General features: G+C 45.2%; 2 protein-coding genes across 12 annotated transcripts in view; one reads left to right on the top strand and one right to left on the bottom strand.

Moving 5' to 3' along the window:
* The first annotated feature begins 13433 nt into the window (after positions 1-13433).
* On the top strand, positions 13434-20095 carry Oxa1l (OXA1L mitochondrial inner membrane protein). The gene is made up of 10 exons (XM_052733268.1): positions 13434-13567; positions 13976-14122; positions 15588-15801; positions 18080-18223; positions 18437-18522; positions 18677-18841; positions 18995-19099; positions 19202-19364; positions 19590-19670; positions 19751-20095. The coding sequence occupies exons 1-10, from the start codon at positions 13505-13507 to the stop codon at positions 19867-19869; spliced, it is 1287 nt and encodes a 428-aa protein (XP_052589228.1). The 5' UTR covers positions 13434-13504; the 3' UTR covers positions 19870-20095.
* Positions 20096-20877: 782 nt separating this feature from the next.
* Positions 20878-26815, bottom strand: part of Slc7a7 (solute carrier family 7 member 7) — a 61070-nt gene continuing 55132 nt past the window's right edge. For 10 of the 11 annotated variants that reach the window (XM_052733262.1, XM_052733258.1, XM_052733257.1 and 7 more), the window contains 6 exons: positions 25340-25463; positions 25001-25104; positions 24627-24723; positions 23441-23590; positions 21545-21728; positions 20878-21316 (listed from right to left, as the gene is read on the bottom strand). In XM_052733262.1, the coding sequence (XP_052589222.1) occupies positions 21216-21316; positions 21545-21728; positions 23441-23590; positions 24627-24723; positions 25001-25104; positions 25340-25463 (760 nt within the window). In that variant the 3' untranslated portion in view covers positions 20878-21215. The remainder of the gene's footprint in view (positions 21317-21544; positions 21729-23440; positions 23591-24626; positions 24724-25000; positions 25105-25339; positions 25464-26815) is intronic. The other variant, XM_052733260.1, reaches the window with a different exon arrangement.

The raw sequence follows: 26815 nt of genomic DNA, 5'->3' as shown, positions 1-26815 counted from the left end.
GGGTGCACTTTTTTAAACTACCAAGGTCATAAAAGACAGAAAAAGAACAAAGAGTTATTATCTGACACCACTGACATGCCAACATGGATAGGGGGAATTCTCCCAAGACCCCACCCTTAGATGAAGACTGAAGAAAATCAGCAGTTTCTGAGAGGAGAAATAAGTCTTCTCCAAGGATGTTTCCTGATAGATTATCCAATTCCAAGTGGGCTGTGCTAAACACATATACATACGAAGAATACTGAATGGACTCAATAGTGTATGTGTGCTTGTGTGTGTGTGTGTGTGTGTGTGTGTGTGTGAAACAATAATCAAAGAAGAGGACTCAGAAGGAGTTGAAATGGGAGAAGGAGGTCTGAAAATGATGTGAATATGGTATACATGTATAAAATTCTCAAAAAATGTAATTAAAAAAAGAATAAATTTTGTATTTGGGGTTGGGGATTTAGCTCAGTGGTAGAGTGCTTGCCTTGCAAGCACAAGGCCCAGGGTTCGGTCCTCAGCTCCAAAAAAAAAAAAAAGAATTAAAAAAAAGAATAAATATGTAGTCAGATTTTTTTAGTCCACCAGCTCACAAACAGACATGGAGATTTATTATTAATTATGAAAGCTTGGCCTTAGCTTAGGCTTTTTTCTAACTAGCTCTTATAACTTATTTAACCTGTTTCTATTCATCTACATTCTATCACGTGGCTCAGTTACCGTTCTTCTGTCCCGTGTGTCCGACTTGTTCCATGTCCCACTGTCGTCTCTCACACACCCAGATTCATCCCTCTGACTTCCTCTCTCTGCCCAGGAAGTCCTGCCTATTCTATCCTGCCTAGCTATTGGCCATTCAGCTCTTTATTACACCAATCACAGCAACACATCTTCACACAGTGTACAAATATCCCACAACAAAAAAGCTATTCATAATTAAAGAAGATTAAGCAGGGGTCTCAGGAAACAACCCAGTTGGTAAATTACTTGCCTTGCAGACATGAGGAGTTGAGTTTGATCTAGTCATTCTTTGAGGAGCAAGAAACTTCCCAAGAGAATGAAGATCCTACAATGTACAAACAGGGAAGCCAAGGTTTTGAGGAGATGGGTAGAGGTAGGAAGTAGGGGTCGAGGCAAGGATTTTTGTGTCTTTTCTGAGAATGAGTGGTTGGGTGGACACCTGGGGCTTTCCTGGACCTGAGGATTTGGCTTGGGTTGGCTTCTTTATCAGAAAGGGCGGATGTTCTTCTCAGGGGACTGGAGATTCCTTAGCTTAGGAGGCTGCACAGTCCTCTGGACTTCCTTATCAGGAGCAATGTTCTTGTTAGGAGAGAAAAGAGTCCTTAATTCACAGGGCCACACAGACCTTCAAGGATGAGCTTCACACATCTTCATAAACCCATTATTGCACTTGGAAATTTGTGGCTTTTTTTTTTTTTTTTTTTTTTTTTTTTTTTGTCTTTCAAGGGATTCTCTGTGTAGTCCTGGCTGTCCTGGAACTCACTCTGTAGACCAGGCTGGCCTCAAACTCACATATATATCCATCTGCCTCTGCCTCCTGAGTGCTGGGATTAAAGGTGTGTGCCAGCACCGCCCGGCTGGCTTCTTTTCTTAATTTTATTTTATTTATTATTGTTATTATTTGTATATGATGTGTCCACATAGTAAAATCCAAACTCCAAACAATTCAGCATTTTCCCAGAACTTGATGCCATATGAAAGTCATTTTGAAGCCAGTAGTTCAATGAGGTGATAAATCTCCATACAATATAAACACAGTGAACAATCAAATTCTAGGGCATCAACGTGGTCATTTCACATACTTTTCCACAACCACCCCTCCCCCGAGGGAGTGAGAGTTTGTTTTGAAGAATCCCTCAAATGTGGTGGAGAAAGTATAGCAGAAGAAGCAGCCCCTGTAAGGAAACAGAGAAAGGAAAATGTCAACCCTCAGCTGGCTTTCTCCTCCAATTCATGAGAGGGAGCTGCCCATGTTCAGGACAGGCCTTTCCCTTTCAAACTTCCCAACTGCTCTGGAAAATCCCCCATGGGTGTATCCAAAGGTATACCTCATCAAGGCCCTAAGTGTTTCTTTATCTAACTGGCAATCACAATTAACCATCACAAGCCAACTTGGCACCCACACACTTTACTTTAAACCATAATATTTCACTCCTGGCCCTTAAGTCTCATATTCATTCCATAATTCAGAACACTTTTAGTCCATCCCTGAGGGTCCCCTAAGTAATAACAGTTACATCATTGTTCAAAAGTCTAAGTTCAAAGTTTTCTCTGAGAATCAAGGTATTCTTTTGTTGTGGAATAATCTTTGTACACTGTAAATACGTATTTCTCTCATTGGTTAATAAAGAGCTGATTGGCCTATAGTTGGGCAGGAAGAGATTGGGTGGGAGAGCCAGACTAGGAGGATGCTGGGAAGAGGAAGGGCAGAGTCTGAGGAGTTTGGTGGAGATGCCACAAGATGCAGAGCAAGCAGGATGGGCAGTACACAGATTAATAGAAATGGGTTAATTTAAGTTAGAAGAGCTAGTTAGTAACAAACCTAAATTATCAACTGAACAAATATAAATAATAAATCTCTGTGTGGTTATTTGGGAACTGGCTGGTGGGAAAGAAAAATCCATCTACATTCTTTTAGCTTTGAGTCCATATAAAAATAAAGGGAGGCGCCGGGCGGTGGTGGCGCACGCCTTTAATCCCAGCACTCAGGAGGCAGAGCCAGGCGGATCTCTGTGAGTTCGAGGCCAGCCTGGGCTACCAAGTGAGTTCCAGGAAAGGCACAAAGCTACACAGAGAAACCCTGTCTCGAAAAACAAAAAAATAAAAATAAAAATAAAAAATAAAAAATAAATAAAGGGAGGCAAAGGCAGATGGATCTCTGAGTTTGAGATCCATGGGGGAAAACACTCATTTGAAAATATAGCACCAGAAAATAACAACAACAAGAAGAACTGTAGCAAGCTTTCTCATCAGACTTTGTAGTTGAACTTTCCTTTGGGCCGCCAGCTCACAAATAATGACATGGAGACTTAGTATAAACTATGGAAGCTTGGCCTTAACTTAGGCACGTTCCCAACTAACTCTTATAACTTAACCTGTTTTTATTAATCTACATTCTGCCACATGGCTCAGTTACCTCTCCTCTGTACCCTATGTCTGACTTCTTCAGTGTCTGTCTCTCTGGCTTTTCTACTTCTCTTCTTCCCAGAGTCCTCTCTCTCCCTGGAAGTTCTACTTCTTCTCTCCTGCCTAGCTGTTGACCATTCTGCTCTTTATTAAAACAATCACAGTGACACATCTTCACATAGTGTAAACAAATATTCCGCAACAAACAACAACAACGACAGAACCTATAGAGGGTCTCTTTGGAAAACTGTCACCTGACGGCACACAGAGGCTGCTGCAGCCCTGTCTAGGTGGCATCTTAGGCTGACAGCAGAACTTGGCACTGAGGCTGGAGAGGTGGCTCAGTGGTTAAGAGCACATATTGCTCCTGTAGAGGACCTGAGTTTGGGTCCCAGCACCCTGTCAATTGTCTCACAACTGCCCGTGTAAGCGCAGCTCCCGAGGAGTCAGCATCCTCTTATGGTCTTGCCAGGACCTGCACTCTGTAGCATGTAACTTGTATTTTGATTTTTTTCTTCTTCTTCTTCTTCTTCTTCCTTTCTTTTCTTTTTATGTTTTTGAGACAGGAATTCTCTGTGTAGTACTGGCTGTCCTGGAACTTGCTCTGTAGACCAGGCTGGCCTCATACTGTGGTGAACCTCTTTCCTCAGCAAGAGTCACCACACCCATCAGCTTTTCAGTTTCATCCTGGAGCCTTCAATTACTAGTGTCTTGCCCTCAAGCACCTTCTCCCTGTGCAAAGCACAAGCTTTCTCCTTAGCTCACCAATCTCTCTAAGAATTACAACCACTTTGTCCACATTCACCACGTGCAAAACTTTAACTGGGTTCACTCTCCTCTCCTTGCCAGACTGCACACCTCTCTCTGTCTCTCTGCCACTATCTCTGTCCCCCCTTTCTCTCTCTCTCTCTCTCTCTCTCTCTCTCTCTCTCTCTCTCTCTCTCTCTCTCTCTGTCTCTCTCTCGTGTGTGTGTGTGTGTGTGTGTGTGTGTGTCCATCACAAAATCTGGGTATATACAGTGAACAATAATCATGCCACAGACTGAATGCTAGGCTACCTTGAAAGACCCAACAGAATGAAGCCAAATGTTTTGCAAAAATGTCCTAAAATTGGATTCTGGCCCATCTTCTAACAGAATCCTTGTTCTCTTCTACAACCTCATGAGTAAACCTTAATAATCACTAAGCTGATCTTCTAAGCATCCACAAAACAGCCCATTAAGCTCTGCTGACAACATTCTAATGCTTCTATAGCCCACAGCTCCAAATTCTTCCACATTCCTCCAAAAATCCAGTTTTGAAAGCCTAAGAACCACATGGTGCTGTGGATATCACTCTGTATAAATAAAATGCTGGTTGACCAGTAGCCAGGCAGGAAATATAAGTGGGACAAGCAGAGAAGAGAATTCTGGGAAGTAGAAGGCTGAGGCAGAGAGACGCTGCCAGCCGCCACCATGAGAAGATGTTAAGATACCAGTAAGCCACAAACCACGTGGCAACTTATAGATGAATAGAAATGTGTTGATTTAAGATATAAGAATAGTTAGCAAGCTGAAGCCCAACATGACAGAGACCTATTGGGCCTTCATAAAAATAAACTCTCCCCTTCTGATGCCAATGGGGATTGAGAGCCCAATATGGCCAGCTTTGGCAAGCATTAACGTAAGCCTAGGAACTGTAGCCATGTGGTTGGATTCTCCAGAAGGTAATGTATGGTAACTGCTTTTTCAAGTATGTTTGAGAACCCAGACACCTTGGAGATTACAGATAACCCTGAAGGTCACTGACCAGCATTTGTTAACAGTAGCATGCCAGCTAAGCCTTTTCATTTTCACAATCCTCTTCAAGCTGGTGTAGTACCTACTTTTCAGGAGTGGCTCTGTGCAACATTTATTGGCCTCCTGAAATTCATTTAGCCCCCCTTTGAAGATACCTTAAAATTTATGAGCCTGAATGTAGCCATTATAAGAACATTAGTTATGCTCCTTATGAGCTGCCTGCTTTTCTTTATGGTTCTTAGTTGTTCTTTTGCAGAGCTGCCAGCTTAAGTCATGCTGGGATCAAGAAAAATGGGCCTTGGTGGTTCGTGTTCCTGGAGTTGTATCCATGCCAGTGGATGCCCACACGCTCCAGAAGAGAATTTGACATTGCTGCTGCCGTTGTTGCTGTTATACCAGTGGCGGCCACCGCTGCTACTGTTTCTGGGATTACCATTTCATAATTGCTTACTACAGCTAGCACAGTGGAGACACTGGCAGCAAAAGTAGCTACCACAATTAGTTAATCTTTCATTCTATTGGGCATGATAAATTTAATTCAATAGTTACATACATTTCAATTGGCTTTGAAAATGATAAATTTATAAACTCAAGTTCCATTTGCTTTTGGGATACCATCTTACAAGGAGTTCAATTTGCAGTAAGGCTCATTAAGGAAGGGAATGGCTCAGTTGCCTTTAGCCTACTGGCTATGGGTGAGATAGGACCTCTGTTGGTCTTTTCTGTGTCAAACACAGAGATTGCAAGCCCAGTGCCACTTTGAGATCTTTGGCAGCAGTCAACTCTACAGCTCACACATGATTGAGCCTGTATGATAATGAGTATTCAGATGGGTAATACCTGGGGGGCGCTTACCAACCTAAGACAGAACGCCTGTGTGGCCTGGGCAGGCGTCTCCATGACGGGTAAGGTGACCTGTAGATGTTCCATGCAACCTAAGTCAGAAGCTCATTTATTAGTAAAAGGGGGACCTGTAGGGTCCTGGCCCCCGTTTTGGGTAACTGTTGTCTTGCTTGCTGACCTTGACCTTGAATCCTCCCTATGCTAATTCCCTGCCGGGTTCCACCCTCCTAAATGCTTAAGGGAAGTTCCTTGTCTGTGTATCCTGCATAATGGGCGTTAATAGCTTAGATGCAAGATTGTAAAACATCTATAGCGAACTTCTGCCCTCCAGGGTTCTCCCATTGTGCTGTAAGCCTGTATTTAAGACCTCTTCCCTCCTTCAATAAACAGCATTCGGTATTAAATAAAAATAAATAAATAAATAAAAATAAAAATAAAAAGAATAGTTAGCAAGAAGCCTGCCACGGCCATACAGTTTATAAGTAATATAAGTCTCTGTGTGTTTACTTGGTTGGGTCTGAGCAGCTGCGGGACTGGCGGGTAAGAGAGATTTGTCCTGACCATGGGCCAGGCAGAACTGGAGAAAACTTCAGCTGTACACATGGTGAGATTTAGCACATCAGTGACCCCACTTCTGGTACCAATTTTCTGTTGGTTACTTTTCTGGTTGTTGTGACTAAATATCTGACAAAAGAAACTTGAAGGGAAGTTTATTTTGACTCACAATTTGGATGAATACAGTCCATCATGCCAGGAAGGTATGGCTATGGGAGTGTCTCAGTCCATGATGCCAAACAGGAAGCAGAGGAAGGAGAATGGAAGGCCAGCACACCTATTTTACCTTCTCTCTTACTGCTATCTCTCTACTGTAGTCAGACTTGCCCTGTTTTTTGCTTGAGTATTGTCAACAATATACCAATTACTTTTTTTAAATAGTGAATAGATTGAATTGTATCTCCTCCAAAATTCACATGTTGAAGTCTTAACCTGATACCTCCAAATAAAATTACACTTAGAAATAAGGTTTTTAAATGTAATTTTTTCCATTTTTATTTACATATATGGTGGGGTACATATGTATATGAGTTCAGTGCCCACCATGGAGCTGGAGTTGCAAGAAGCTATAAATCACCTGTATGGGTGCTGGGAACTGAACTAGGTCCTTTGTAAAAGCAGTATATGCTCTTAACTACAAAACCATCTTTCCAGCCCCAAAAATAAGGTCTTTAAAGAGCTTATTAAATTAAAACAAGGTTTTTCTTCCTTTGGGAGAATTGGACTGGAAGAGGGTTATGTGTTTGGTTGTTTTAGGAAGAACCCAAATCCAATATGACTTGCATTCTTATAAGAGGAAACTTTCCAGATGTAATGGCATATACTTAAAAGCCTAGCACTCAGGAAGCTGAGATAGGAGGATCATAAATTCAAGGTCTACCTAGGCTACATACATTTTATGAATAGCTTCGTGTTTGATCAATGCTATAATTTGGACCCTGAATGTCCCCCAAAGGCTTGACATTGGAGACTGGCATTAATTGGAGTCGGTAGCAGAAGTTAAGTCATTGAGAGTGTGCCTTTGAGAAGAATATTGGAACTCTGGCCCCTTCCTATCCCTTTGCTTCCCATTCACCCTCAGGTGAACAGATACTCTTCTACCATGTGCCTTTGCCACAAAGAAATGTGTCACTGGGCCAAATCAATAAAGCTAAACAATCTCTGTTTTCCATGGTTTCCTTGACTACTAAGGTTGGCTGTCCTGGAACTTGCTCTGTAGACCAGGTTGGCCTCAAACTCAGAAATCTGCCCACCTCTGCCTTCTGGGTACTGGGATTAAAGGTGTATACCACCACACCAGGCCTAAGCTTTTCTTTAATTCCTTTCACAAGTTGGAATGTGAGTTGGGTGAGATCTGCCTGCCTTTGCCTCCCAAGTACTGGGATTAAAGGTATGCACCACTACCCTCCCCCTTCATCCTCTTTCTAAGATTTTCTTAATTTCTTTACACAAGTTGGAAACTTAGCTGGGGAAATCTTGTCCCACCACTTCCTTTATTCCATTTTTTAATGTGTTTATCTCCTTTAGTTCCATTCTACTTCCTCATGCTCTTTTTCTCTTGCTCAGTGTGAGACCAAAATGAGCCATCTTAGAAATAAGACCAAAATGCCTTCACCCAAAAACTAAGGCCTAAGATTTCTCCTTCTAGGAATAAGCCAATAGTTACTGAAACAAGTCAGTTCAGATTCCAGAAACCAGGAAGTGTAAAAGTACAGAGTCATAAGATAGTCACGAGGTAATGCCTGCCAGACTATGGAATGTCCTCTTCCTGGTTTCCAGGGTAACTGACCATAAAAATGCCCCCACCTGAGGGCAGCCAATGAGAAATGGTGGCAGGCAACCATTCCCTTAGAAGTAAGATTAAGCCATGATTTCTAGAAAGCCCCTAGAAGCGAGCCAATCAGAATTGTACCCATCCTAGCACCCCTAAATGATGTAACCTTGTAATTTTTCCCTTTAAAAGCTGAGCTTGCAGATAGGTGGGCACTTCCTCCAGCCTCCACTGCATTGGATGTATTGGACGAAGTCCCTGCCTAGGCTTGTATTGCTTTTGGATATCCAGAATTAAACCTTGCTTTTGCATTCTGGCATGCTCGTCTTTGGTGGTCTCTCTGGGGGTCACGATCTGGGCACAACACTCAGCATGCTCCTTTTCATTATAAATCCTTATAAGCATGAACACTAGTAACCACATGGCAAAGTCTATACTAGGCTGCTTTAAGATTTTCTCTGAAATCTCTTGAGCCATCCCTCCACAGTTCAAATCATTCTCAGCACCATTGTCTTCCATGTCCCTACTAGTATGGCCCATTAAGCAGTGCTTAAAGCACTACATGGCTTTCCTAACCCAAAGTACCAAAGTCCAAATTCCTCTGAACAAAAGCATGGTCAGATCTACCACAGCAATACCCCTAGTCCCTGGTACCAACTTTTGTCTTAGTTGGGGTTTCTATTGCTGTGAAGAGACACCATGACTATGCCAATTCTTATAAAGAAAAACATTTAATGGGGTAGCTTACAGTTTCAGAGGTTTAATCTATCATCATCATGGTAGGACATGATGGTGTGTGGGCAGACATGGTACTGGAGCTGAGAATCTTACATCTTGATCAGCAGGCAACAGGAAGTGAACTGAACCACTGAGCATGGCTTGAGCATATATGAGACCTCAAAGTCCACCTCCACCGTGACACACCTCCTCCAACAAGACCACATCTACTCCAACAAAGCCACATCTCCTAATAGAGCCACTCCCTATAAGCTTATGAGAGCCAATTACATTCAAACTACATCAACTACAATTACATGTATATTATACCACTAAATATTATCTTACAGGCCACTGAGCCTATGTATATATTTTTAGTCTTTCCCCCCTGTGCCTTAGTTTAAATAGTGTCTATTGTCAGCTTCAAATTCACTGGTATTTTCTTTTACAGTCTAATATGCTGTTAGTTGATCTAGTGAATGAATCATTCATTTTCAAATATTTTATTTGTTTTCTTTCTTTTTTTTCTAAGACATTCTCATCATGTAGCTCAGACTGGCCTCAAACTTACTATACAGCAAAGGATGACCTTGAACTTACGATCCATCTGTCTCTATCTCCAAGTGATGGGATTACAAGTATGTGCCACAATGCCCAGTATATTTAGTGCTGGGATCAAACCCAAGGTTCTGTGCATGCTAGGCAAACACTCTACCCATCTGAGCTACATCCCCAGTTATCACACAATGTGTCTTCAATCGCTTCATTTTCCACTTGGTTTTTATTTAAGTTCTCTGATTTTGCCTTTGCTCTCGTTATATTAATTTTCTTTTAAATTATTTTGTTTTTATCTTGGTTTTTTATTGTATTTGTTTTGATTTTGGTTCTAGAGAACAAATCAAGAGCCTCATACATGCTAAGTATGGTTTTGTAACCCTTTAAACTCTGAAATCCAGCTGTTCCAACATCATTTTCTGCTAACTCATATCTCTGTTATTTCTGGGTTTGTTCATTTTCATTTTCTGTGTTCCTATTGATATTTCAATTTTTTAATCATTGCTTTTATTTCATGTGTATGAGTGTTTGCCTGCATGTATGCATGTGCACTACATGGGTACCTGGTGCCTGGTAGGACCAAAAGAGGATGTCTGATCCCCTGAAACTAGAATGAGAGGTATTATGACCCACTGTGTGGGTGCTGGGAACCACACTCAAGTTTGTAACCACTGAACAACCTCACCAGCCCTGATTTTTCAGTCTATTGAATGTCTATTAATTTTTATCATATATTAAATAGTGTGAACATTACATTGTTGAGTGTCTAGATTATATTATCTTCCTTAAAGTATTGTACTATTTTGTTTGGGCATTTTTTTGTGTAGATTAGATTACTCTCTTTTTAAAAAATTTTGTTTTGTTTTGCTTGTTTGTTGAGACAGGGTCTCACTATGTAGCTCTGACTGTCCTGGAACTCACTGTGTAGACCAGTCTGGTCTCAAACTCACAAAGAGCCACTTAACTCTGCCTTCTCAGTGCTGGAATTAAAGGTGTGCACCACCACATCTTGTAGGTGGAGTTTGTTTTTTTTTATCAGGATGGCAGGTCAGGTCTGTCCTGCCAGCCAGCTCCCAAATAAACACACAGAGACTTGTTATTAATTATATATACTCAGGCGATAGCTTAGGCTTGTTTATAAGCTAACTCCTATAACTTAAATTAATACATTTCCATCAACCTATGTTCTTCCCCAAAGCTCATTCACTGCATCTATGTACTTTACATCCTGTTCACTCTGTGTCTCGTGGTGTCTCCTTGCCCTTAACTCTGCCCGTCTTCTTCCCAGCCTCCTCTTAGTTTGGCTTTCCCACCAAACTTCTTTTCGCCTAGCTACCAGTCAGCTCTTTATTAATCCAATAAGAAAGCACCTTGACAATGACACATCTTCACAGTGTTCAAAAAGATTTCATAACATTTGGCTTTAAAGAAGTTTCTTATGTGCATTCATGTTGTATTTACATGTATGTATGTGCATCACATGCCTGGTACACACAGAGGCCAGAAGAGGGTGTAAATGCCCTGGAACAGGAGTTACAAATGGTTGTGAGCTGCCATATGGGTGCTGGGAACCAAATCCAACTCCTCTGCAAAAGTAGAGTGTTTTTAACCACTGAGCCCTCCACACCAGCCCCTATTGATAAACTTGTTTGTTTATTTAGTCCACAATTTTAAAATATCAACCACTAGTGGCTTCAAGATTATTTATTCTTGCTGGGCAGTGGTGGTACATGTGTTTTGTTTTGTTTTTTTTTTTTTTGGTTTTTGGAGACAAGGTTTCTCCGTATAGTTTTGGTGCCTGTCCTAGGTCTCGCTCTGTAGACCAGGCTGGCCTTGAACTCACAGAGGTCCACCTGGCTCTGCCTCCCAAGTGCTGGGATTAAAGGTGTGCACCACCACCACTTGGCTATGGTACACATCTTTAATCCCAGCACTCAGGCAGCAGAGGCAGGTGAATCTCAGAGTTCTAAGCCAGCCTGGTCTACAGAGTGAGTTCCAGGACAGCCAGGGCTACATACAACCCTGTCTTTGAAAAAAAACAAACAAAAACTGAGCAAGCATAGCAACTGCCTATAATCCCAGCACCTAAGGAGGCAGAGAGAGCAGACTCCACCAGGGCAAGCTGGCTAGCTAGACTAGCTGGAATTGATTAGCTCCAGGTTTGGCAGGAGATCCTGCCTCAATAGACACTGACTGAAGAAGACACCCAAAGCTTACTTTGGGCCTTCACATGCGTGGTGAGTGTTTCTCTGTCCCACCTATCAACTCCCAAATAACCACATGGAGACTTATTAATTATGAAAGCTTGGCTGATAGCTTAGGCTTGTTTCTAACTAGCTTTTATTTTTTTTTTTTTTTTTTTTTTTTTTTTTTTTTTTTAAAGATTTATTTATTTATTATGTATACAGCATGTATGACCGCAGGTCAGAAGAGGGCGCCAGATCTCATCATAGATGGTTGTGAGCCACCATGTGGTTGCTGGGAATTGAACTCAGGACCTCTGGAAGAGCAGTCAGTGCTCTTAACCTCTGAGCCATCTCTCCAGCCCCTCTAACTAGCTTTTATAAATTAAATTAACCTATTTCTATTAATTTACGTGCTGCTACATGGCTCATAGCTTGTTACCTCATCTCCTACAGGTCATGCTTCCTCTGTGTCTACTAGTGACTCCGCCCTTCTTCTTCCCAGCATTCTCTGTGCCTGGAGATCCTGCCTAGCTATTGGCCATTTGGCTTTTTATTAAACCAATCAGAGTAACATATCTTCACAGTGTACAAAAAGATTATTCCACAACATACATAAGACCACGTACACATACACACAATATACTCCAAAATAAAAGTCACAAAATAAATTTAAAGCCAGGATATAGCTCAGTGGTTAAGAGTGCTTGCTGCACCGTGCTGAGTACCAGAGTTTGGATCCCAGCACTCATGTAACAAACACCTCCAACTCTAGCTCAGAGATATCCAATGCCCTCTTCTGGCCTCAGAGAATGCACACCCTTGCACACACACACACATACACACACACACACACACACACACACACACACGCACACACACACAAAGTTTTTTTAAGTTAAAAAAATCTATCAGATAAACTTTAAATAAGTTTTTATTCCCCCAGAAAATCAGTAGTTTCTAAGCATATGGAGGACTACATATGATCAATCCCCACCTTTCTGAGCATTAATTATTTTTCACATTACACATTTTTTTTTTAAGACAAGTTCTCTATTTGTAACCCAGGCTGACCTTGAACTCATCATCTCCCTGCATCAGCCTCCTCCTCAGTGACAGGATCACAGGCATACAACATCATGCCCAGCTTGCTTCGCCTTACACTTTGAGGCTTTCAGTTCCAAGAAATAGATAACTAAGTCTACAAATAGTTGATAACAAGCTCGAAACAGCAGATCAATGACAGAAAGTTCAATTTTCATATTTAGTCTCATTTCCTCATGGACACAGTTATTTCCAGGAAGCTGCCTTCCATACAGTTCTGTCAGATTTCAGGCTACTTTCAAATTTCATTGGATCTGTAATTACAGTATTATCTTTCAGTAAGAATCGAATGTCATTAGACAAGAAAAAAAAAACCCATGCCAAGCACAGATATGAAGGTTCTTGTTTTGTCTTGATTTTTCTGGTTTGCCTGTTTGTGGGGTTATTTCTGGTTTGGGTTTTTTGTTTCTTTGCTTTTTTTTTTGACAGGGTCTCTCTCTTGCAGTCCAGGCTGGCCTTAAATACACGAGGGAACCCAGATTGACCTCGAACTACTGGTCATCCTCCTGCTTCTGCCTCCCAAATGCTGAGATTATAGACGCAAGGCACCATTCCAAACGTGAAGACTATTTTTAACCAAGAAATCAGGGGACAGTTAAGGTTTAGAAAATGGAGGGGGAAATATGCCATGTTAAACAATGTCAATAAACAGCAGTCACCAACGTGTCTCTTAGCTTCAATCTCTGCGCGATCTTGTTGCTGACGTCACTTGTTGAGGCTTCTTAACCACTTCAAATATGACCGCCTTAGCTTCATTCTCCCTCGCTACTGTGACGACAGGTCCGACTTCCTGCCCATTTCCAAAATGGCCTCTCCCGCAGCGTCAAAGTTCTGAGTGCGCACGCGCGAAAGTAAGTTCTCTTCCCGGCAAAATGGCGATGAGTTTAGTGTGCGGCCGCCGGCAGCTTCTGCGCCTCCTACGGCCTCAGCGTTCGGTAAGGTTGCGTCCATACCGCCGGGATGCTGCCTCGTCCCTGTCACCTGAGCTGAGGTCACGAGCAGACGCTGACCTGGTCACTGGGACCTGCGTGTCATGACCTCGGGTCGCGTGAGGACAGAGCAGGGTTACGTCCAGGGGTTGGTGGCCCGGTTTCTCTGGAGCTGTCTGGGAGCTGCCTTCGACCCTGAGCCCTGACCTCTGGGCCCCGTCGCCGGGCTTCAGTAACGGGATGCGGGAGAGCAGGGCCCGGGCTGCACCCTGCACGCTCCAGGGCACGCCTGCGGGGCCTGCAGTCTGCACGAACCGAATAGCGGTGTCCCGACTGCTGCAGCAGGCTGCCTGCGGGAGAGCGGGGTCGGCTGGCACTCAAGGGGTCCCTTCCCTTCTCCTTTCACACGGTCAGTTCCACAGCGTCGCAGGGTCCCTGAAACCGCTGGCCACCGAGCTCCTCGTCGCAGCCCGCCTGGGTAGTGGGCGGCCACACTACGCTCTGCTCACCTTAAGTCCTCGCTGCATCAGCACTTCCGCTACCTTCTTTGCAGAAGCCCAGGTAAGAGGTTCCCACGGATGTCTGGAACGCCCCTGTTGGGCCAGTTCCTTTTGTTCTGGTTGTTGTTGTTGTTCTGGTTGTTGTTTTGTTTTGTTTTGCGGGAGAGAGAGAATGTGTAGCAGAGTACTTTTCCACACTCCAACGCAGTTCCTCATCAATAGCCTCTCTGTTTGGAATAGAAATAGATGCACAGTAATTCAGCGGGGAAACTCTTGAAAGTACATGGGAAGGTTGTGGGGCAGGTGAGATGGCCCAGCAGTGCAAATGCGCTTGCCATGCAACCCTGGTAACATGAGTGCCAATCCTGGAACCCAAGTAAAGGTGGAGCCGGTTGTGGCACAGCCTCTGGAATCCCAGCACCTGGGAGGCAAAGGTGGACAGATCTCTGAGTTCAAAGCCAGCCTGGTCCACGTAGCAAGTCAGGGCTATATAGTGAAACCCTGTCAAAAAAAAAAAAAAAAGGAAAGAAAAAAAAGGAAAGGAGAAAGGCAAGAACTGGCTAAACAAAGTTGTTTTCTGACTTCCACACATGCCGTGGCATGCATGAATGCCTACATACATCATGCACGCACAATAATACTAAATTAATTTAAGTTTTGTATTCAAGACACTGATTGCCAGAGTGTCGCACACAAGACAGTAATGTGAAATGTAATTATAAGTGTGTGTATTTATATGTTGAATAGATGTGATTCTGTGAATACTGTTTCTTAGAAGACTAAGATTTTTGTTGTTGTTGTTTAAGATTTATTTTATTACGTGTATGCGTGTGACTGTGTACATGTGGTCATGGGTGCCCATGGACACCAGAAGAGGGCAGTAGAGACCCCTGAAGGTGAAGTTATAGGTGATTGAGTGCTGCCCTCCAAGGGTGCTGGGAACCAAAATTGGACCCTCCTCAAGAGCTCTTAACCCCTGGGCCATCTCTTGGGGATATACTCAATAATAGAGCTCCTAGTTAGCATGCACAAGGCCAGCCTGGGCTGCAGAGCAATCAAGATCCCGCCTCCAAAACTAACACCCCCCCCCCCCCCCAAAAAAAAAAAAAACTGAGTTGACTTAAAGAGAAACTGTGGACTGGGGATTAACTCAGTGTGTACTTGTCAGATGTGTGTGAGGCCCTGAGTTCAGTCCCCAACACAAAACAATAAAAGAATTCCAAGGACTGTAGTTTCAGAATATGGAAAGGTTGATGACCATGATGCTCAAACACAAAGTCTGGGAAGTGTGACGTGGGAAGCAGTTTCCCTGCCTCCCCTGGGGGGAAGCCACGAGACACTCATGTAATTCTTCTTCTGCTAGTGGCAAATCTAATGTCCTTTGAAAGCGGGAATGTGTAGACCCATTGGGCATCTGGGAGAAAAAGAAGTAAAAGAAGGAAATACAACCCGGAACTGGTTAGTCTGAGGGAACCTCGCCTTTTGTGCGTCCCACTTATTATGATACTTGGCCTCCTTCCTCACAGGTCCAAGCACCTCCTGTTGTTCCCGCCACCCCCACCCCTCCCGCAGTACCCGAGGTGGCTTCTGGAGGAGCTGCAGATGTCGTCCAGTGTGCTGCAGAACAGAGCTTCACTGAACTGGGGCTTGGGTCTCACACCCCAGTGGGATTCATCCAGAACTTGTTGGAATTTATGCATGTTGACCTGGGCCTACCTTGGTGGGGGGCCATTGCCATGTGTGAGAGTACATCCTGAGTGAGGGTAGAGGGCATGGGGACTGAGAAATGGGGGCAGAACCTCAACGATGGCGGTTCTGTCGGATAATTAAGGAAACAGGTGCAGAATTTAGAGGTCAGAAGCAGATGATTCAAAGAGGGATGATAACGCTCAACCTTTATTTCCCAAAGAGCATTAGAAAAGCATGTCATGTGTGATTCAAAACATACAGCTATTTTAAGAGGGTTTTAAAAAGCCGGGCTGTGGTATTGCAGAGGCAGGTGAATCTCTGTGATTTTGGGGTCAGGCTGGTCTACCAGGTAGGTTCTAGGACAGCCAGGGCTGTTATACAGACAAACCCTGTCTTTAAAAAAAAATTTTTTTTCAACAACTTTGATTGAGCTAGGTGTGGTGGTATACACCATCACTCCCTGGAGGATCTCTGAGTTTGAGGCCAGTCTAGTCTACATAGCAAGTTCCATGCCAGCCAAGGTAACAGAAACCCTGTCTGGAAAAGGGGGGAAGGGGAGCTGGAGATGACTCAGTGGTTAAGAGCACAACTGCTTTTGCAAAGAACCCAGGTTCTATTCCCAGCACCCACACAGTGGCTCACAACTGTCTTACCTCCATTTCCAGGGGATCTGATGCCTATTTTGGCCTTTGTATACATACACACAGACAGGCAAAACACCCATACTCATTAAAAACGAATCGTTTGTTTTTACTTTATTTTTGTTCTATATGTATGAGTGTTTGTCTGAAAGTGTGCCTGTGCATCACGTGTATGTAGTGCCTGAGTGCAGTGATCTTGCAACTGTGAGGCAGGGCCCTACCACTAGGGCAAGTTCTCAAGCCCCTTGGTTTTTAGGTTTGTTTGTTTGTTTGTTTTAAGATTAATTTTAGCATGTGTGTACTAAATTTCATCTTAAAAAACTCATGAATATGTATGCATGCATGCATTTGTCTGTATATCCACTTTCCTGCAGAAGCCAAAAGAGTATTAGATCCCTTGCAATTGGAGTTACAGGGAGTTGTGAACTATCTCACATGGGTTCTGGGAACCAAGCTCAGGTCCTCTGCAAAAACAGCAGTCACCCTTAACCACTGAGCATTGTCTCCAGCCCACCACCTTGACTTTTTGAAGTGTGGGACAGTAAGACCTCAGACTCTTGATCCTCTTGGCCTCTCTGGTGCTGGCTGAGATTAGAAGCCTGCCCCACCATTCTTGGTTTCAGTGCCTTCCGGTTTACTGGAGTATGCAAACAGCTGTCATGTGCTTGTGTGTTCTTTGAGGGATCCAGTGGGCCCACTTCTTTCTAGTCTTTGACCCTCAGCCGTCCGGGTTTTGCTAAAGTCACCTCACTGTGACTGCTGGTGATGCTATTACTCAATCCACTTTTCTCCTCAAACTTGGTCTTCCTGCATTTGACACTTTAGAGCTTGAAGGTTATCCTTTGGCTTTTGTGAAAATCTTTCCTATCCCCTCCCCCTCATTTCTTGTTTTTCTATCCACACTCTCCCATATTTGTTACTGGATACTCCACCTTTCTTCAGTGATGTCTTCTGGGTTGTGCCCTTGCTTTCTTCTTAGCCCAGACCCACTGACATGGCTACAGACAGTGTGAACTAAGTAGTGGAATGGCCAGTAGACAGGAGTGTGAGGGAAGGGAATAGGTTAAGCCACCAGAATGTGCTGGAGTACTACTTTAGGGACTTGTAAAGTGACTGACCAGCTTTGTTCTAAGCCAGGATGGTGACACATACCTGTGTCTATAGCACTAGGGAGGCTGAGAGAGGACGATCATGAGTTCAAGGCCAGCTTGTACACACCAAGACCCTGTCCCGAAAAACAAAATCATGCTTCATTCCAAGACTCAGAGTTGTGTAGAGGTGCTAAACAGGGTGAAGGTTCTGGGTGGATGTTTCTCCTTTATCATGGGTGACTTGGTGTGTGTATTTTCATTTACACTTACCAGTTGAGGAGAAAGTGTCCCCTGATAATAGAAAAGTTTGGAGGCTATTGAAGTTCCAAAGGAACTTTGGCTGGGTGGTGGTGGTGGTGGTGGTGGTTTTTCAGGGAAACAAGATCCCTGCTCATCTGCTTAGAGAAGCTGTGCTGGACTTTTACTCTAACACAGCAGTCCGAGCCTCGCAGAGCTAGGTGTAGCCTGCTCTTCCTTCTGGGCCCCTTAGGTGAGAGCCGTAGTGTAGAAAAGACTGGAATAGACTTGGAGTGGGAACCCAAACGCTTCAGCCTTTTATCTTTTCACCGCACTCCAAGCCCATGGTGTGTCTTCCAGGTACGGTCCTCGCCCGCTGCCTCGTCTTTCCTCTGATCGTGAAGGGCCAGCGAGAAGCAGCCAAGATCCACAACCACATGCCGGTGATACAGAAGTTTTCCACTAAAATCAGAGAGGCCAAGTTGGCAGGAGACCATGCTGAGTGTGAGTTGGTTACAGGGCAAGTGTGGGATAGAACCACTTTGCGCTTCAGGCCTTCTGCTGCAGAAGAGGGGGGCAGGTGCTGTGTATGGTTGGGCAGTTCTGATAAATCTGAAGGTTTATCCATTCCTTGGAAGGTTCATGGACCCAAGACGAGGATGTTCACCTTCTCTGATGTCCCTCTTAACCCAGTGACGCATATTCCTCCCCTTACAGTTTACAGGGCCTCCTTAGAGATGACACACTATCAGAAAAAGCATGATATTAAACTCTCCAGGCCGCTCATTCTACCTCTCACTCAGGTGAGCACAAACGTTCTCCTGCTTGTTCACCCTGAGCCCACCAAGTTGTCTCCTGCTTCCCATGTCCCAGGATCCCCAGAGAAGCAGGCGACGGTGATATGCATGACTTTTCGTGATGGGGTTAGATGTGCTGACGGTTCCTCCTGTGTAACAGGCTCCCATCTTCATCTCCTTCTTCATTGCCTTGAGAGAGATGGCCAATCTGCCTGTGCCCAGCCTACAGACAGGGGGGCTCTGGTGGTTCCAAGATCTCACGGCATCTGACCCCATCTACGTCTTACCACTGGTAGTCACTGCCACAATGTGGAGTGTCCTTGAGGTAAGCTGGGGCTGGCCAAGCACGAGACCTGCCATTAAACAGGGAGTAGATATGAAGTGGTGTGCAGAATGGACCTTCCATTCCCTGGAAGAGTAAAGTCGATGGGTCAGGGATTGGAGTTCACTGGTCTTTCCCTCAACCCCTTTTTGGCAGCTCGGTGCTGAGACAGGCGTGCAGAGCGCTGACCTCCACTTCATGAGGACTGTTTTCAGAGTGATGCCCCTGATGCTCTTGCCCGTGACCATCCACTTCCCCTCGGTAGGTAGTGGCTTTGTGGCTGCCTCCAGGTCCTTCCCCCTAGTGCCTCTGAACAAGCTGACTGGGCACACGGCTCTGAGCATCTTCTCTTCCCTCACGCAGGCAGTGTGCATGTACTGGCTCTCCTCCAACATGTTCTCCCTGTGCCAAGTGGCCTGCCTCCGAATTCCAGCTGTGCGCACAGTGCTTAAAATCCCCCAGCGTGTCACACATGACACTGACACACTGCCTCCTCGGGAAGGCTTCCTGAAGAGCTTCAGGAAAGGTAAGGGGTGTCTGGCAGTGTGGTGAGGAGAACCTGTAATCCCAACAGGCAGGAAGCCGAAGCAGGAGTGCACTCACTACCTAGCCAACCGAGGCTCCCTGGTGGGCTCAAGATCAGCCTGGGCTATGGAACTGAAGACTTTTCTTGAAAAGGAAAGGGCAGGGAGGTCAGGACCAGGAGAAAGTAACCTAAAAATAGAGGGTGACTGCTTTTCTCCTCACACAGGCTGGAAGAGTGCTGAAATTGCGCATCAGCTCCAAGAGCGTGAGCATCGAATGCAGAAGCACTTGGACCTAGCTGCCAGAGGTAAGGAAGCCTTTCAGGCTAAGTTCTGTCTTCCGTTTTCTTTCTTTTTGTTCATTGAGATTTGTTCTCTCTTCTCCCAGGGCCCTTACGACAGACTTTTACCCACAACCCTCTGCTACAGCATGATCCAAGTCACCCTCCCAACACCCCCAACAGCAGCAAGCCAAAGTCAAAGCCTTGGCATGACACACTTGGCTGATTTCTAGTCTGTGCTCATTCTGACAAGAACTCTGCGTCTTCAGGGACTCCTCCTCCAAACAGACTTGATGGTGTGTCCTCGCCCCAGACCTGGGAACTCCAGGATTTGGAAGTGTCCGTTTTAAAACTTATTGCCACTACAGACTCTTACTCCTGTGTATAAAAGAGCACTAGAGAGCCAGCCGGCCTCCTCATCCAGAGTCAGTAAACGTCTGTCTTGTCTGGGCTTCTTATGTCTCTTAAATCCGGAAGGGGAGTTGTACTTCAGAACTTCCACAGGGTGGAAGGCAATTGCCCACACTGGCCCTTGCTCTTGGGAAGGAATTTCGTGTTTTGATCTGGGCTTCAAAGCTCAGACCTACCTCACATACTGCCCATCTACATTTGCATTTGCACTGTAGAGGTATGGTGGGCAAGACTGTATGGCAGTCTCTTGTGGTACCGGGGATTGATCCTAGATCTCCAGCCCTGAACCATGTTTCTTGACACACACACACACCCCCAAGATTACCTATACAATTTCTTTAAGAAGTAGATGTACTGAAATTCTCAGTGGTAATTTAGAAGACTGAAGGGGGCTATGGAATGGCTCAGCAGGTAAGAGTGCAGATCCCCGGCCCTCATGTGAAAAGCTGAGCGTGGCCCTGTTCTGTGGGGTGTGGAGACAGGAGCATCACTTGGGCTTGCTGGCCATCAGCCTAGCTCCAGGGTCAGTGAGAGAGCCTGTCTCAAGGGAATAAGGTGGAGAGCGACAGGTCAGGATACCTAATGTCCTCCTCTGGCCTCTACATGCACCACACATAAAAAAATGGGGACGCTTTTATGCACTAGCTTTTTACATTGATAACATTTTAGTAGGGCAGTTTACATGTACTTATTTGTAGAAATTGACTTTATAACCTGTCAGCAACTGGCTCCTGAGAGAGAAATTGATTCATTTAGTTTCTGTGTGTGTTTTTGAACTGCATAAATACCCCAGAGTCACTAAATAGAGTAAAGCCACTCAGACTTCAGGAACGTAACCTTTTTATTGTTTTGCAACTATGACAGTTTTGTGTCCCTCTAAAGGAGACAAGTTTGGAGCATTGTTGGCCCTTGTAAAGGAAAAGAGGAGTGGGTAGACACACCCAGTTACTTCCAGAACCAAGCTCCAGAAGTGGCCTGCTTCCTGCCACAGTCTGCAGTATCCCTTTATGAAGTCTGAAACAACACGTAGCAAAACAAATAAATTACTTTTCATCCCTCAAAAGCAAGTTCAAAGTTGAAGCTGTCAAGACTGGGCTCCTGGATGGGGGCCTCCAGAGGTCCTGGCCGATGGGACATAAGAAGCACCCCGGATTCCGAGCTCTAGTTAGACTTGCGACCTTGTTCGGGCGTCTCTCCATCATCCAAATCCAGTTCTGCAGTAACTGACATGCAGAGGATCTGGAGGTACCACGTGGTGGAGGCTGCAGAGAGAAATCTGAGTTACAAGTGAGCCCAGCTTCAGGGGGCTGAGTGCAGTGGCACCAAAGGGGACTGGGTCTGAAAGCAGGGACTCGGTTAAGCCATATGGTTAATAACAGGAACCAATTGTGGTAAGGGGACTGGGGAGCTTAGGTTTGCAGAAAATGGCAAAAAGGAACAAAACCAACGTCTCTTCAGGTAGCTGACGAACTTGAAGACCCAAAGCTTACCCACAATCTTTCGAAGACAGAGAGGTCGTTTGTGCTCCGGCACTCTGATGATGAGGAAGTAGAAGGGTAAACCTGAGAGTGCGATGGCGATGCCGATGAGGGAGTTGATGGTGTCGCTGTAAAGTGGAACGGCCACCAGGAAGATGGTGCACAGGCAGAAGACGATGGGGAAGAAGAGGCTGAGCTAGGCACAGAGGAAACAGCTGGGAGTTAGCTCAGCATGTTGCCGTTTGCTTGCTGTAGCCCACGCTAGCCTAGAACCCTAACCCTGCCTCAGCCTGCTTAGTGCCAAGATGGTAGGTGTGGGTCACTCCACCCAGCTCGGAATTGCTGGCAACCAAAATAATCCTAATCCCATAAAGATAAGAACACTCGGGAGGCAGAGCCAGGCAGATCTTTGTGAGTTCGAGGCCAGCCTGGTCTACAGAGATAGATAGATTCAGGACAGGCACCAAAACTACACAGAGAAACCCTGTCTCGGAAAAAAAAAAAAAAAAAAAAAAAAACACTGAGGCCAGGCAGTGGTGGTGCACACCTTTCATCCCAGCCCTTGGGAGGCAGAGGCAGGCGGATCTCTGAGTTCAAGGCCAGCCTGGTCTACAAAATGAGTTCCAGAACAGCCACGGCTATTACATAGAGAAACCCCCATCTTGGAAAAAACAAAAACAAAACTGAAGGGCTAGCAATAGAACACAGTGGTTGGTATAGCACTTGCCAGACCTAAGTACTCGCTCGGCCTCCTTTCCGTTGTCTGCATGCAAGTCCTACCTAGCTTTGTTTGTGGGGTTTGGTTTTTTATTTTAGGGCAGTGAGGTGAGACAGTGTTGAAGATCCAACCTAAGGCCTTGTGTACGCTAGACAGGTGTTGTACCACCGAGCTGTATCCCAGTCCTTGATGAATGGGTTGTTTGTTTGCGGGGGGTGTTGGTTTGGTTTTTTTGTTTTTTGTTTTTTGTTTTTTTGGTTTTTTTTTTGGTTTTTCGAGACAGGGTTTCTCTGTGTAGCTTTGCGCCTTTTCCTGGAACTTACTTGGTAGCCCAGGCTGGCCTCGAACTCACAGAGATCCGCCTGGCTCTGCCTCCCGAGTGCTGGGATTAAAGGCATGCGCCACCACCGCCCGGCTGGTTTGGTTTTTTATATAAAAAAAAAAAAAAAAAACAAAACAAAAAAAAAAAAAAACAACGTCTCATAAAGCCTAGCCTGACCTTGAACTCCTGATCTTCCTGCCTTCACCTCCCAAGGATTGGGGTGACGGGCACATGCAAATGTGCCCGGCTTCCCAGCCCTTGTGGTTTTCATTGTTTCCGAGTGGTGTTCTGAGTTTTGTTTCTTTAATGCATATGGGTGTTTTGTTGCATGTATGTCTGTACACCACATACATGTCTGGGACCAGAGGAAGCCAGAAGAAGGTATTGGATCCCTTGGAAGTGGAGTTAGACAATTTGAGCCATCATGTGGGTGCTGGGAATCAAACCTGGGTCCTCTTCAAGAGCCAGTGCTCTTAACCACTAAGCCATCTCTTCAACCCCAAGATGTTTTGTTGTTAGTTTTTTAAAGATTTATTTATTTTCATTTTACGTGTATGAGTGTGCCTGCACATATATGTGCCTAGAACCCACAGAGGCCAAAAGAGGTTATTGGATCCCCTAGAACTAGAATTACAGACAATTGTGAGCTGCCATGTGGGTGCTGGGACTCAAACCCAGGTCCTTTGCAAAAGCATCCAGTACTCTTGACTACTGAACCATCCTCTCTCTAGCCCGAGCCTCGGTTTCTTCATTGCAGATATGTGCCACTCTGCCTGACGTAGGGAAAGGAGGAGCTCCTGTAAGATCCCTGCAGCAGCAGCACTAGCTGACTAAATGCAACAGAGGTGGAGTAAGGGAAATAAATTACCTTGAGAGGGCGAGGCCGGTCGGGTTCCTTCCAGCGTAGATACAGCTGACCCACGATAGAAAGCCCCACAAAGAACCAGTAGCTGAAGCTATAGTAGTTAATGAGCTTGAAAATGTCTTCCACACACAAGTAGACCAGTGCCAAGATACCCTGTTGATGCAAGTCCAAGTCAGCTCCTCTCGGGCCCCGGGTATTCTAGGTGCTTTCCACCACACTTAACCCCTCACAAGCCCGTCCCAGGTCACATCTTCAGTCTCCATGTCTGCCTTCTGCTCCAACCCCTGCAGCACTCTTGTCTTGGGACTTCATTCCTCCTCTATTAGAAGAAACTCGCCTTTAGTCAGGTGGTGGTAGTGCACGTCTTTAATCGCAGCACTAGGAAGGTAGAGGCGGGGAGCTGTCTGTGGGTTCAAGGCCAGCCTAGTCTACAGGAGTTTCAGGGCAGCCGGAGCTACACAGAGAAACCCTGCCTCGGAAAAAAAAAAAAAGACAGGTGTAGTGGCACATGCCTTTAATCTCAGCCTTCAGAAGGCAGAGGCAGGTGGATCTCTGCGAGTTTGAGACCAGCCTGGTCTATATAGAGTGAGTTCCAGGGCAGTAAGAACTGTTAAACAGAGAAACCCTGTCTGGGGGCGGGGAGAGGGGGTAGATACTTGCCTCTCATCTAGATTTTTAGTGCATTCTTCAAACCTTCACCAAAGTTAACTCTGACAGTTCAAAGCCTGCAGAAGTCTTGGGCAAAACCCTCCCTGAAGGATGTCTTCAACTAACATTTCTAGTTCTCTGATGACAAAATCCACAAAGCTTTATCAAGGGACTTTGTGATGCTGTCTCCCTACCTAAAGCCCATCTCTGCAAGCCTAACCATCATAGGCCACCTTAAAAGGCTCTCCGCAAAGTTTTTTCTCAGCCAACTTCTGCCCCCATGGAAGTGATCATTTCTTCTCTTAAAGAGTGCATCACACACCATCATGTAGTCTGTGTACCTTACTCCTTTCTTGGAACACAGGTGTTAGCACCTCTCACAGAAGTTTGAGTCTTAGGAACTTCAGCAGTTGGCACAGTGCATCAATACTTTTTAGGTCAGAACCCCCTTTATGGCTTCAGGAACCTAGAGTAGCTATATCCTGTACTACCCAGTCTCCCCCACAGTCTGGCTTTCAGGGTCATCCCTGAGATCACTCACATTGAAGAGTAGAGAAGGCACTGGCGTGAACCGCTCAACATGAATCATACTGATGGCGTCAGGGAGGTGGCCTTCTCTCGAGCCCACAAATAAAAGCCTGTTGAGGTAATAAAATAAGAAAGGCTGACAAAACTGTGGTACACATAAGGCAGCCTGGGTCACCTGTCACATCATCCTCCCTCTCTGTGGTCCCTTCAAAAGGTCTGGATAACAGAAAAAAAGAGTTCAGTGTGGAGCTTAGACATGGAGGCTGCTAATGGGAACAAGAAAGGGATTGGGAACACTGGCCACCGAAATCCCAGACCTAAAGTTTGACTGTCTCCACCAAAGCTTTCCATGATCTCGTCCTGTCAGCAAAAAAATGACAGCCTTACCTAGAAGCAGCCACAATAGAAGCATTGAGACCCCCGAAGCAGGATAATGCAACTGCCACTGGAATTGTCCAGTTGAATATTCCAAAAATCCGGTCTGCAAAGGTCTAAGAAAAAAGAATAGAAGTCATTGGCAGGTCCTAAAAGGGATGAAAAGAATGCATAGGCACATGCCCTGTCCTCAGGAATCCAATCCCTTCCACAGTTGAAGGTAACAGGACCTTCTTGCAAGCCCAGTATCCTAATGTACTCTTATCAGGCTGTCTACTCCATTTCCAAGACTCACTGGGATATTCCAGAAGCCCACAACACACCCTCATCACGCTAGTGAAAATCCTTTACCACAGCCACAGCTTCACTCGCCAAGATGTCCTTCATGTCTAGCACGCTGTAATAGGCCACATTGGTCAAGAGGTAGATGATGGTGACGATGGGCATGGAAATGCCAATGGAGAGGGGCAAGTTCCTACAGCCAAACAGAAGATGAAAGGGTGTGTCAGTCCAAGCATTTTATCCATGCCTCTCAGTCCTCAAACTCTGCCATGCCATCTCTCTAGGGATGCAGACAGCTGTGTTTCCCAGTTCCTTTGCCTTTGAGGTTGCCTGAAGTATTGACGTAAGCTCTGAACTCTTACAAACTAAAAAGTAGTAGGGAGAAGAAGTACTCCCTTAGAAACGTTATGCAGAAAAAGTGAAGTTGCATGTAGTGTTCTTTGTAATCCCAGCTACTCTGGAGGCTGAGATAGGAGGATCCCAAGTTTAAGACCTGTGTGGACGATTTAGTGAGACTGTCCAAAATAAAGACAGAGGCTCAACATGGCTCAGTGGTTAAGAGTGTTCATTGCTCTTGCAGAAGACCTGGGTTCAATTCCTAGCACCCATATGGCAACCCACAATCATCTGTAACTCCAGTTCCAGAAAAGCTGAACTGGCCTCTGAGGGCACTGAGCACACATGTGGTGCACACATGTACGCAGAAAAACACCCACACAGAAATTTTTTAAAGGGCCGAGCCAGGTGGTGGTAGCGCATAACTTTAATCCCAGCACTTGGGAGGCAGAGGCAGACAGATCTCTGAGTTCGAGGCCAGCCTGAGCTATAGAGCTCCGGGACAGCCAGGGCTACACAGAGAAACGCTGTCCTGAAAACCAAAAAATAAAAAATAAAAGGGCTGAGGGCAGAGCTTAGTGGTCAAGTATTTTTCTAGCATGCCTGAGGTCCTGTGCTCAATCTCCAGAACCACCAAAAAGACAACAAAAGGGTGACTTGACCAAGAGCTATGTTATGTTCCAGCATGACGACAGGAAAGTGGAGCTGATTTGTTTCTGCGACCGATGGTCAGGGTCAGGATTCTGTCTCTGAGCGCTGGGAAGTGTGTCTTCGGACTGAGAAACAGAAGACTGTGGAATCTCCCATCTTCAGTAGAAAGAACAGTGTGTGCACCCAAACAGGATGTCATTTAGAGAACTCCAGGTACCATCCTAACTGACAGCCAAGGAAAAGACACAAAGACCCCTCAAGGTCTCTTAAGTGCCAAGAGATCACTATCTATATCAATGCTTGACCGTGAGACCGCCAGAGAAGAGAGGAACAAATACGGGCTGTGTCTGTTTTTCTGGTAGTGGGAATTGAATCTAGGATCAAGGACACATCGCTCTAGAGCCTTAAGCATGCTAACAAATGCTCTGCATGAGCCATACCCCAAGCCCTCTTTTTTGTTGTTGTTGATAGGATCTCAGTAAGTTGCGCAGGGAGGCCTTGAATTCACTCTGTTCCTGGGCTTTGAACTTGTGATGCTCCTGCCTCAGCCTCCAGAGT

Source organism: Peromyscus californicus, unplaced genomic scaffold, assembly GCF_007827085.1.
Source record: "Peromyscus californicus insignis strain IS unplaced genomic scaffold, ASM782708v3 Scaffold_12__1_contigs__length_115047231, whole genome shotgun sequence".
NCBI classification, from domain to species: domain Eukaryota; kingdom Metazoa; phylum Chordata; class Mammalia; order Rodentia; family Cricetidae; genus Peromyscus; species Peromyscus californicus.
Note: the sequence above shows the minus strand (reverse complement) of the source record. Positions and strands in the feature narration are given on the sequence as shown.

Bases quoted from the DNA above. Each gene is read 5' to 3' on its own strand.
- Oxa1l (XM_052733268.1), top strand. From the start codon at position 13,505: ATGGCGATGAGTTTAGTGTGCGGCCGCCGGCAGCTTCTGCGCCTCCTA. The intron at 18,523-18,676 runs GTGAGCACAAAC...CCTGTGTAACAG, and splicing joins TCATTCTACCTCTCACTCAG to GCTCCCATCTTCATCTCCTT. The intron at 19,365-19,589 runs GTAAGGGGTGTC...CTCCTCACACAG, and splicing joins CCTGAAGAGCTTCAGGAAAG to GCTGGAAGAGTGCTGAAATT.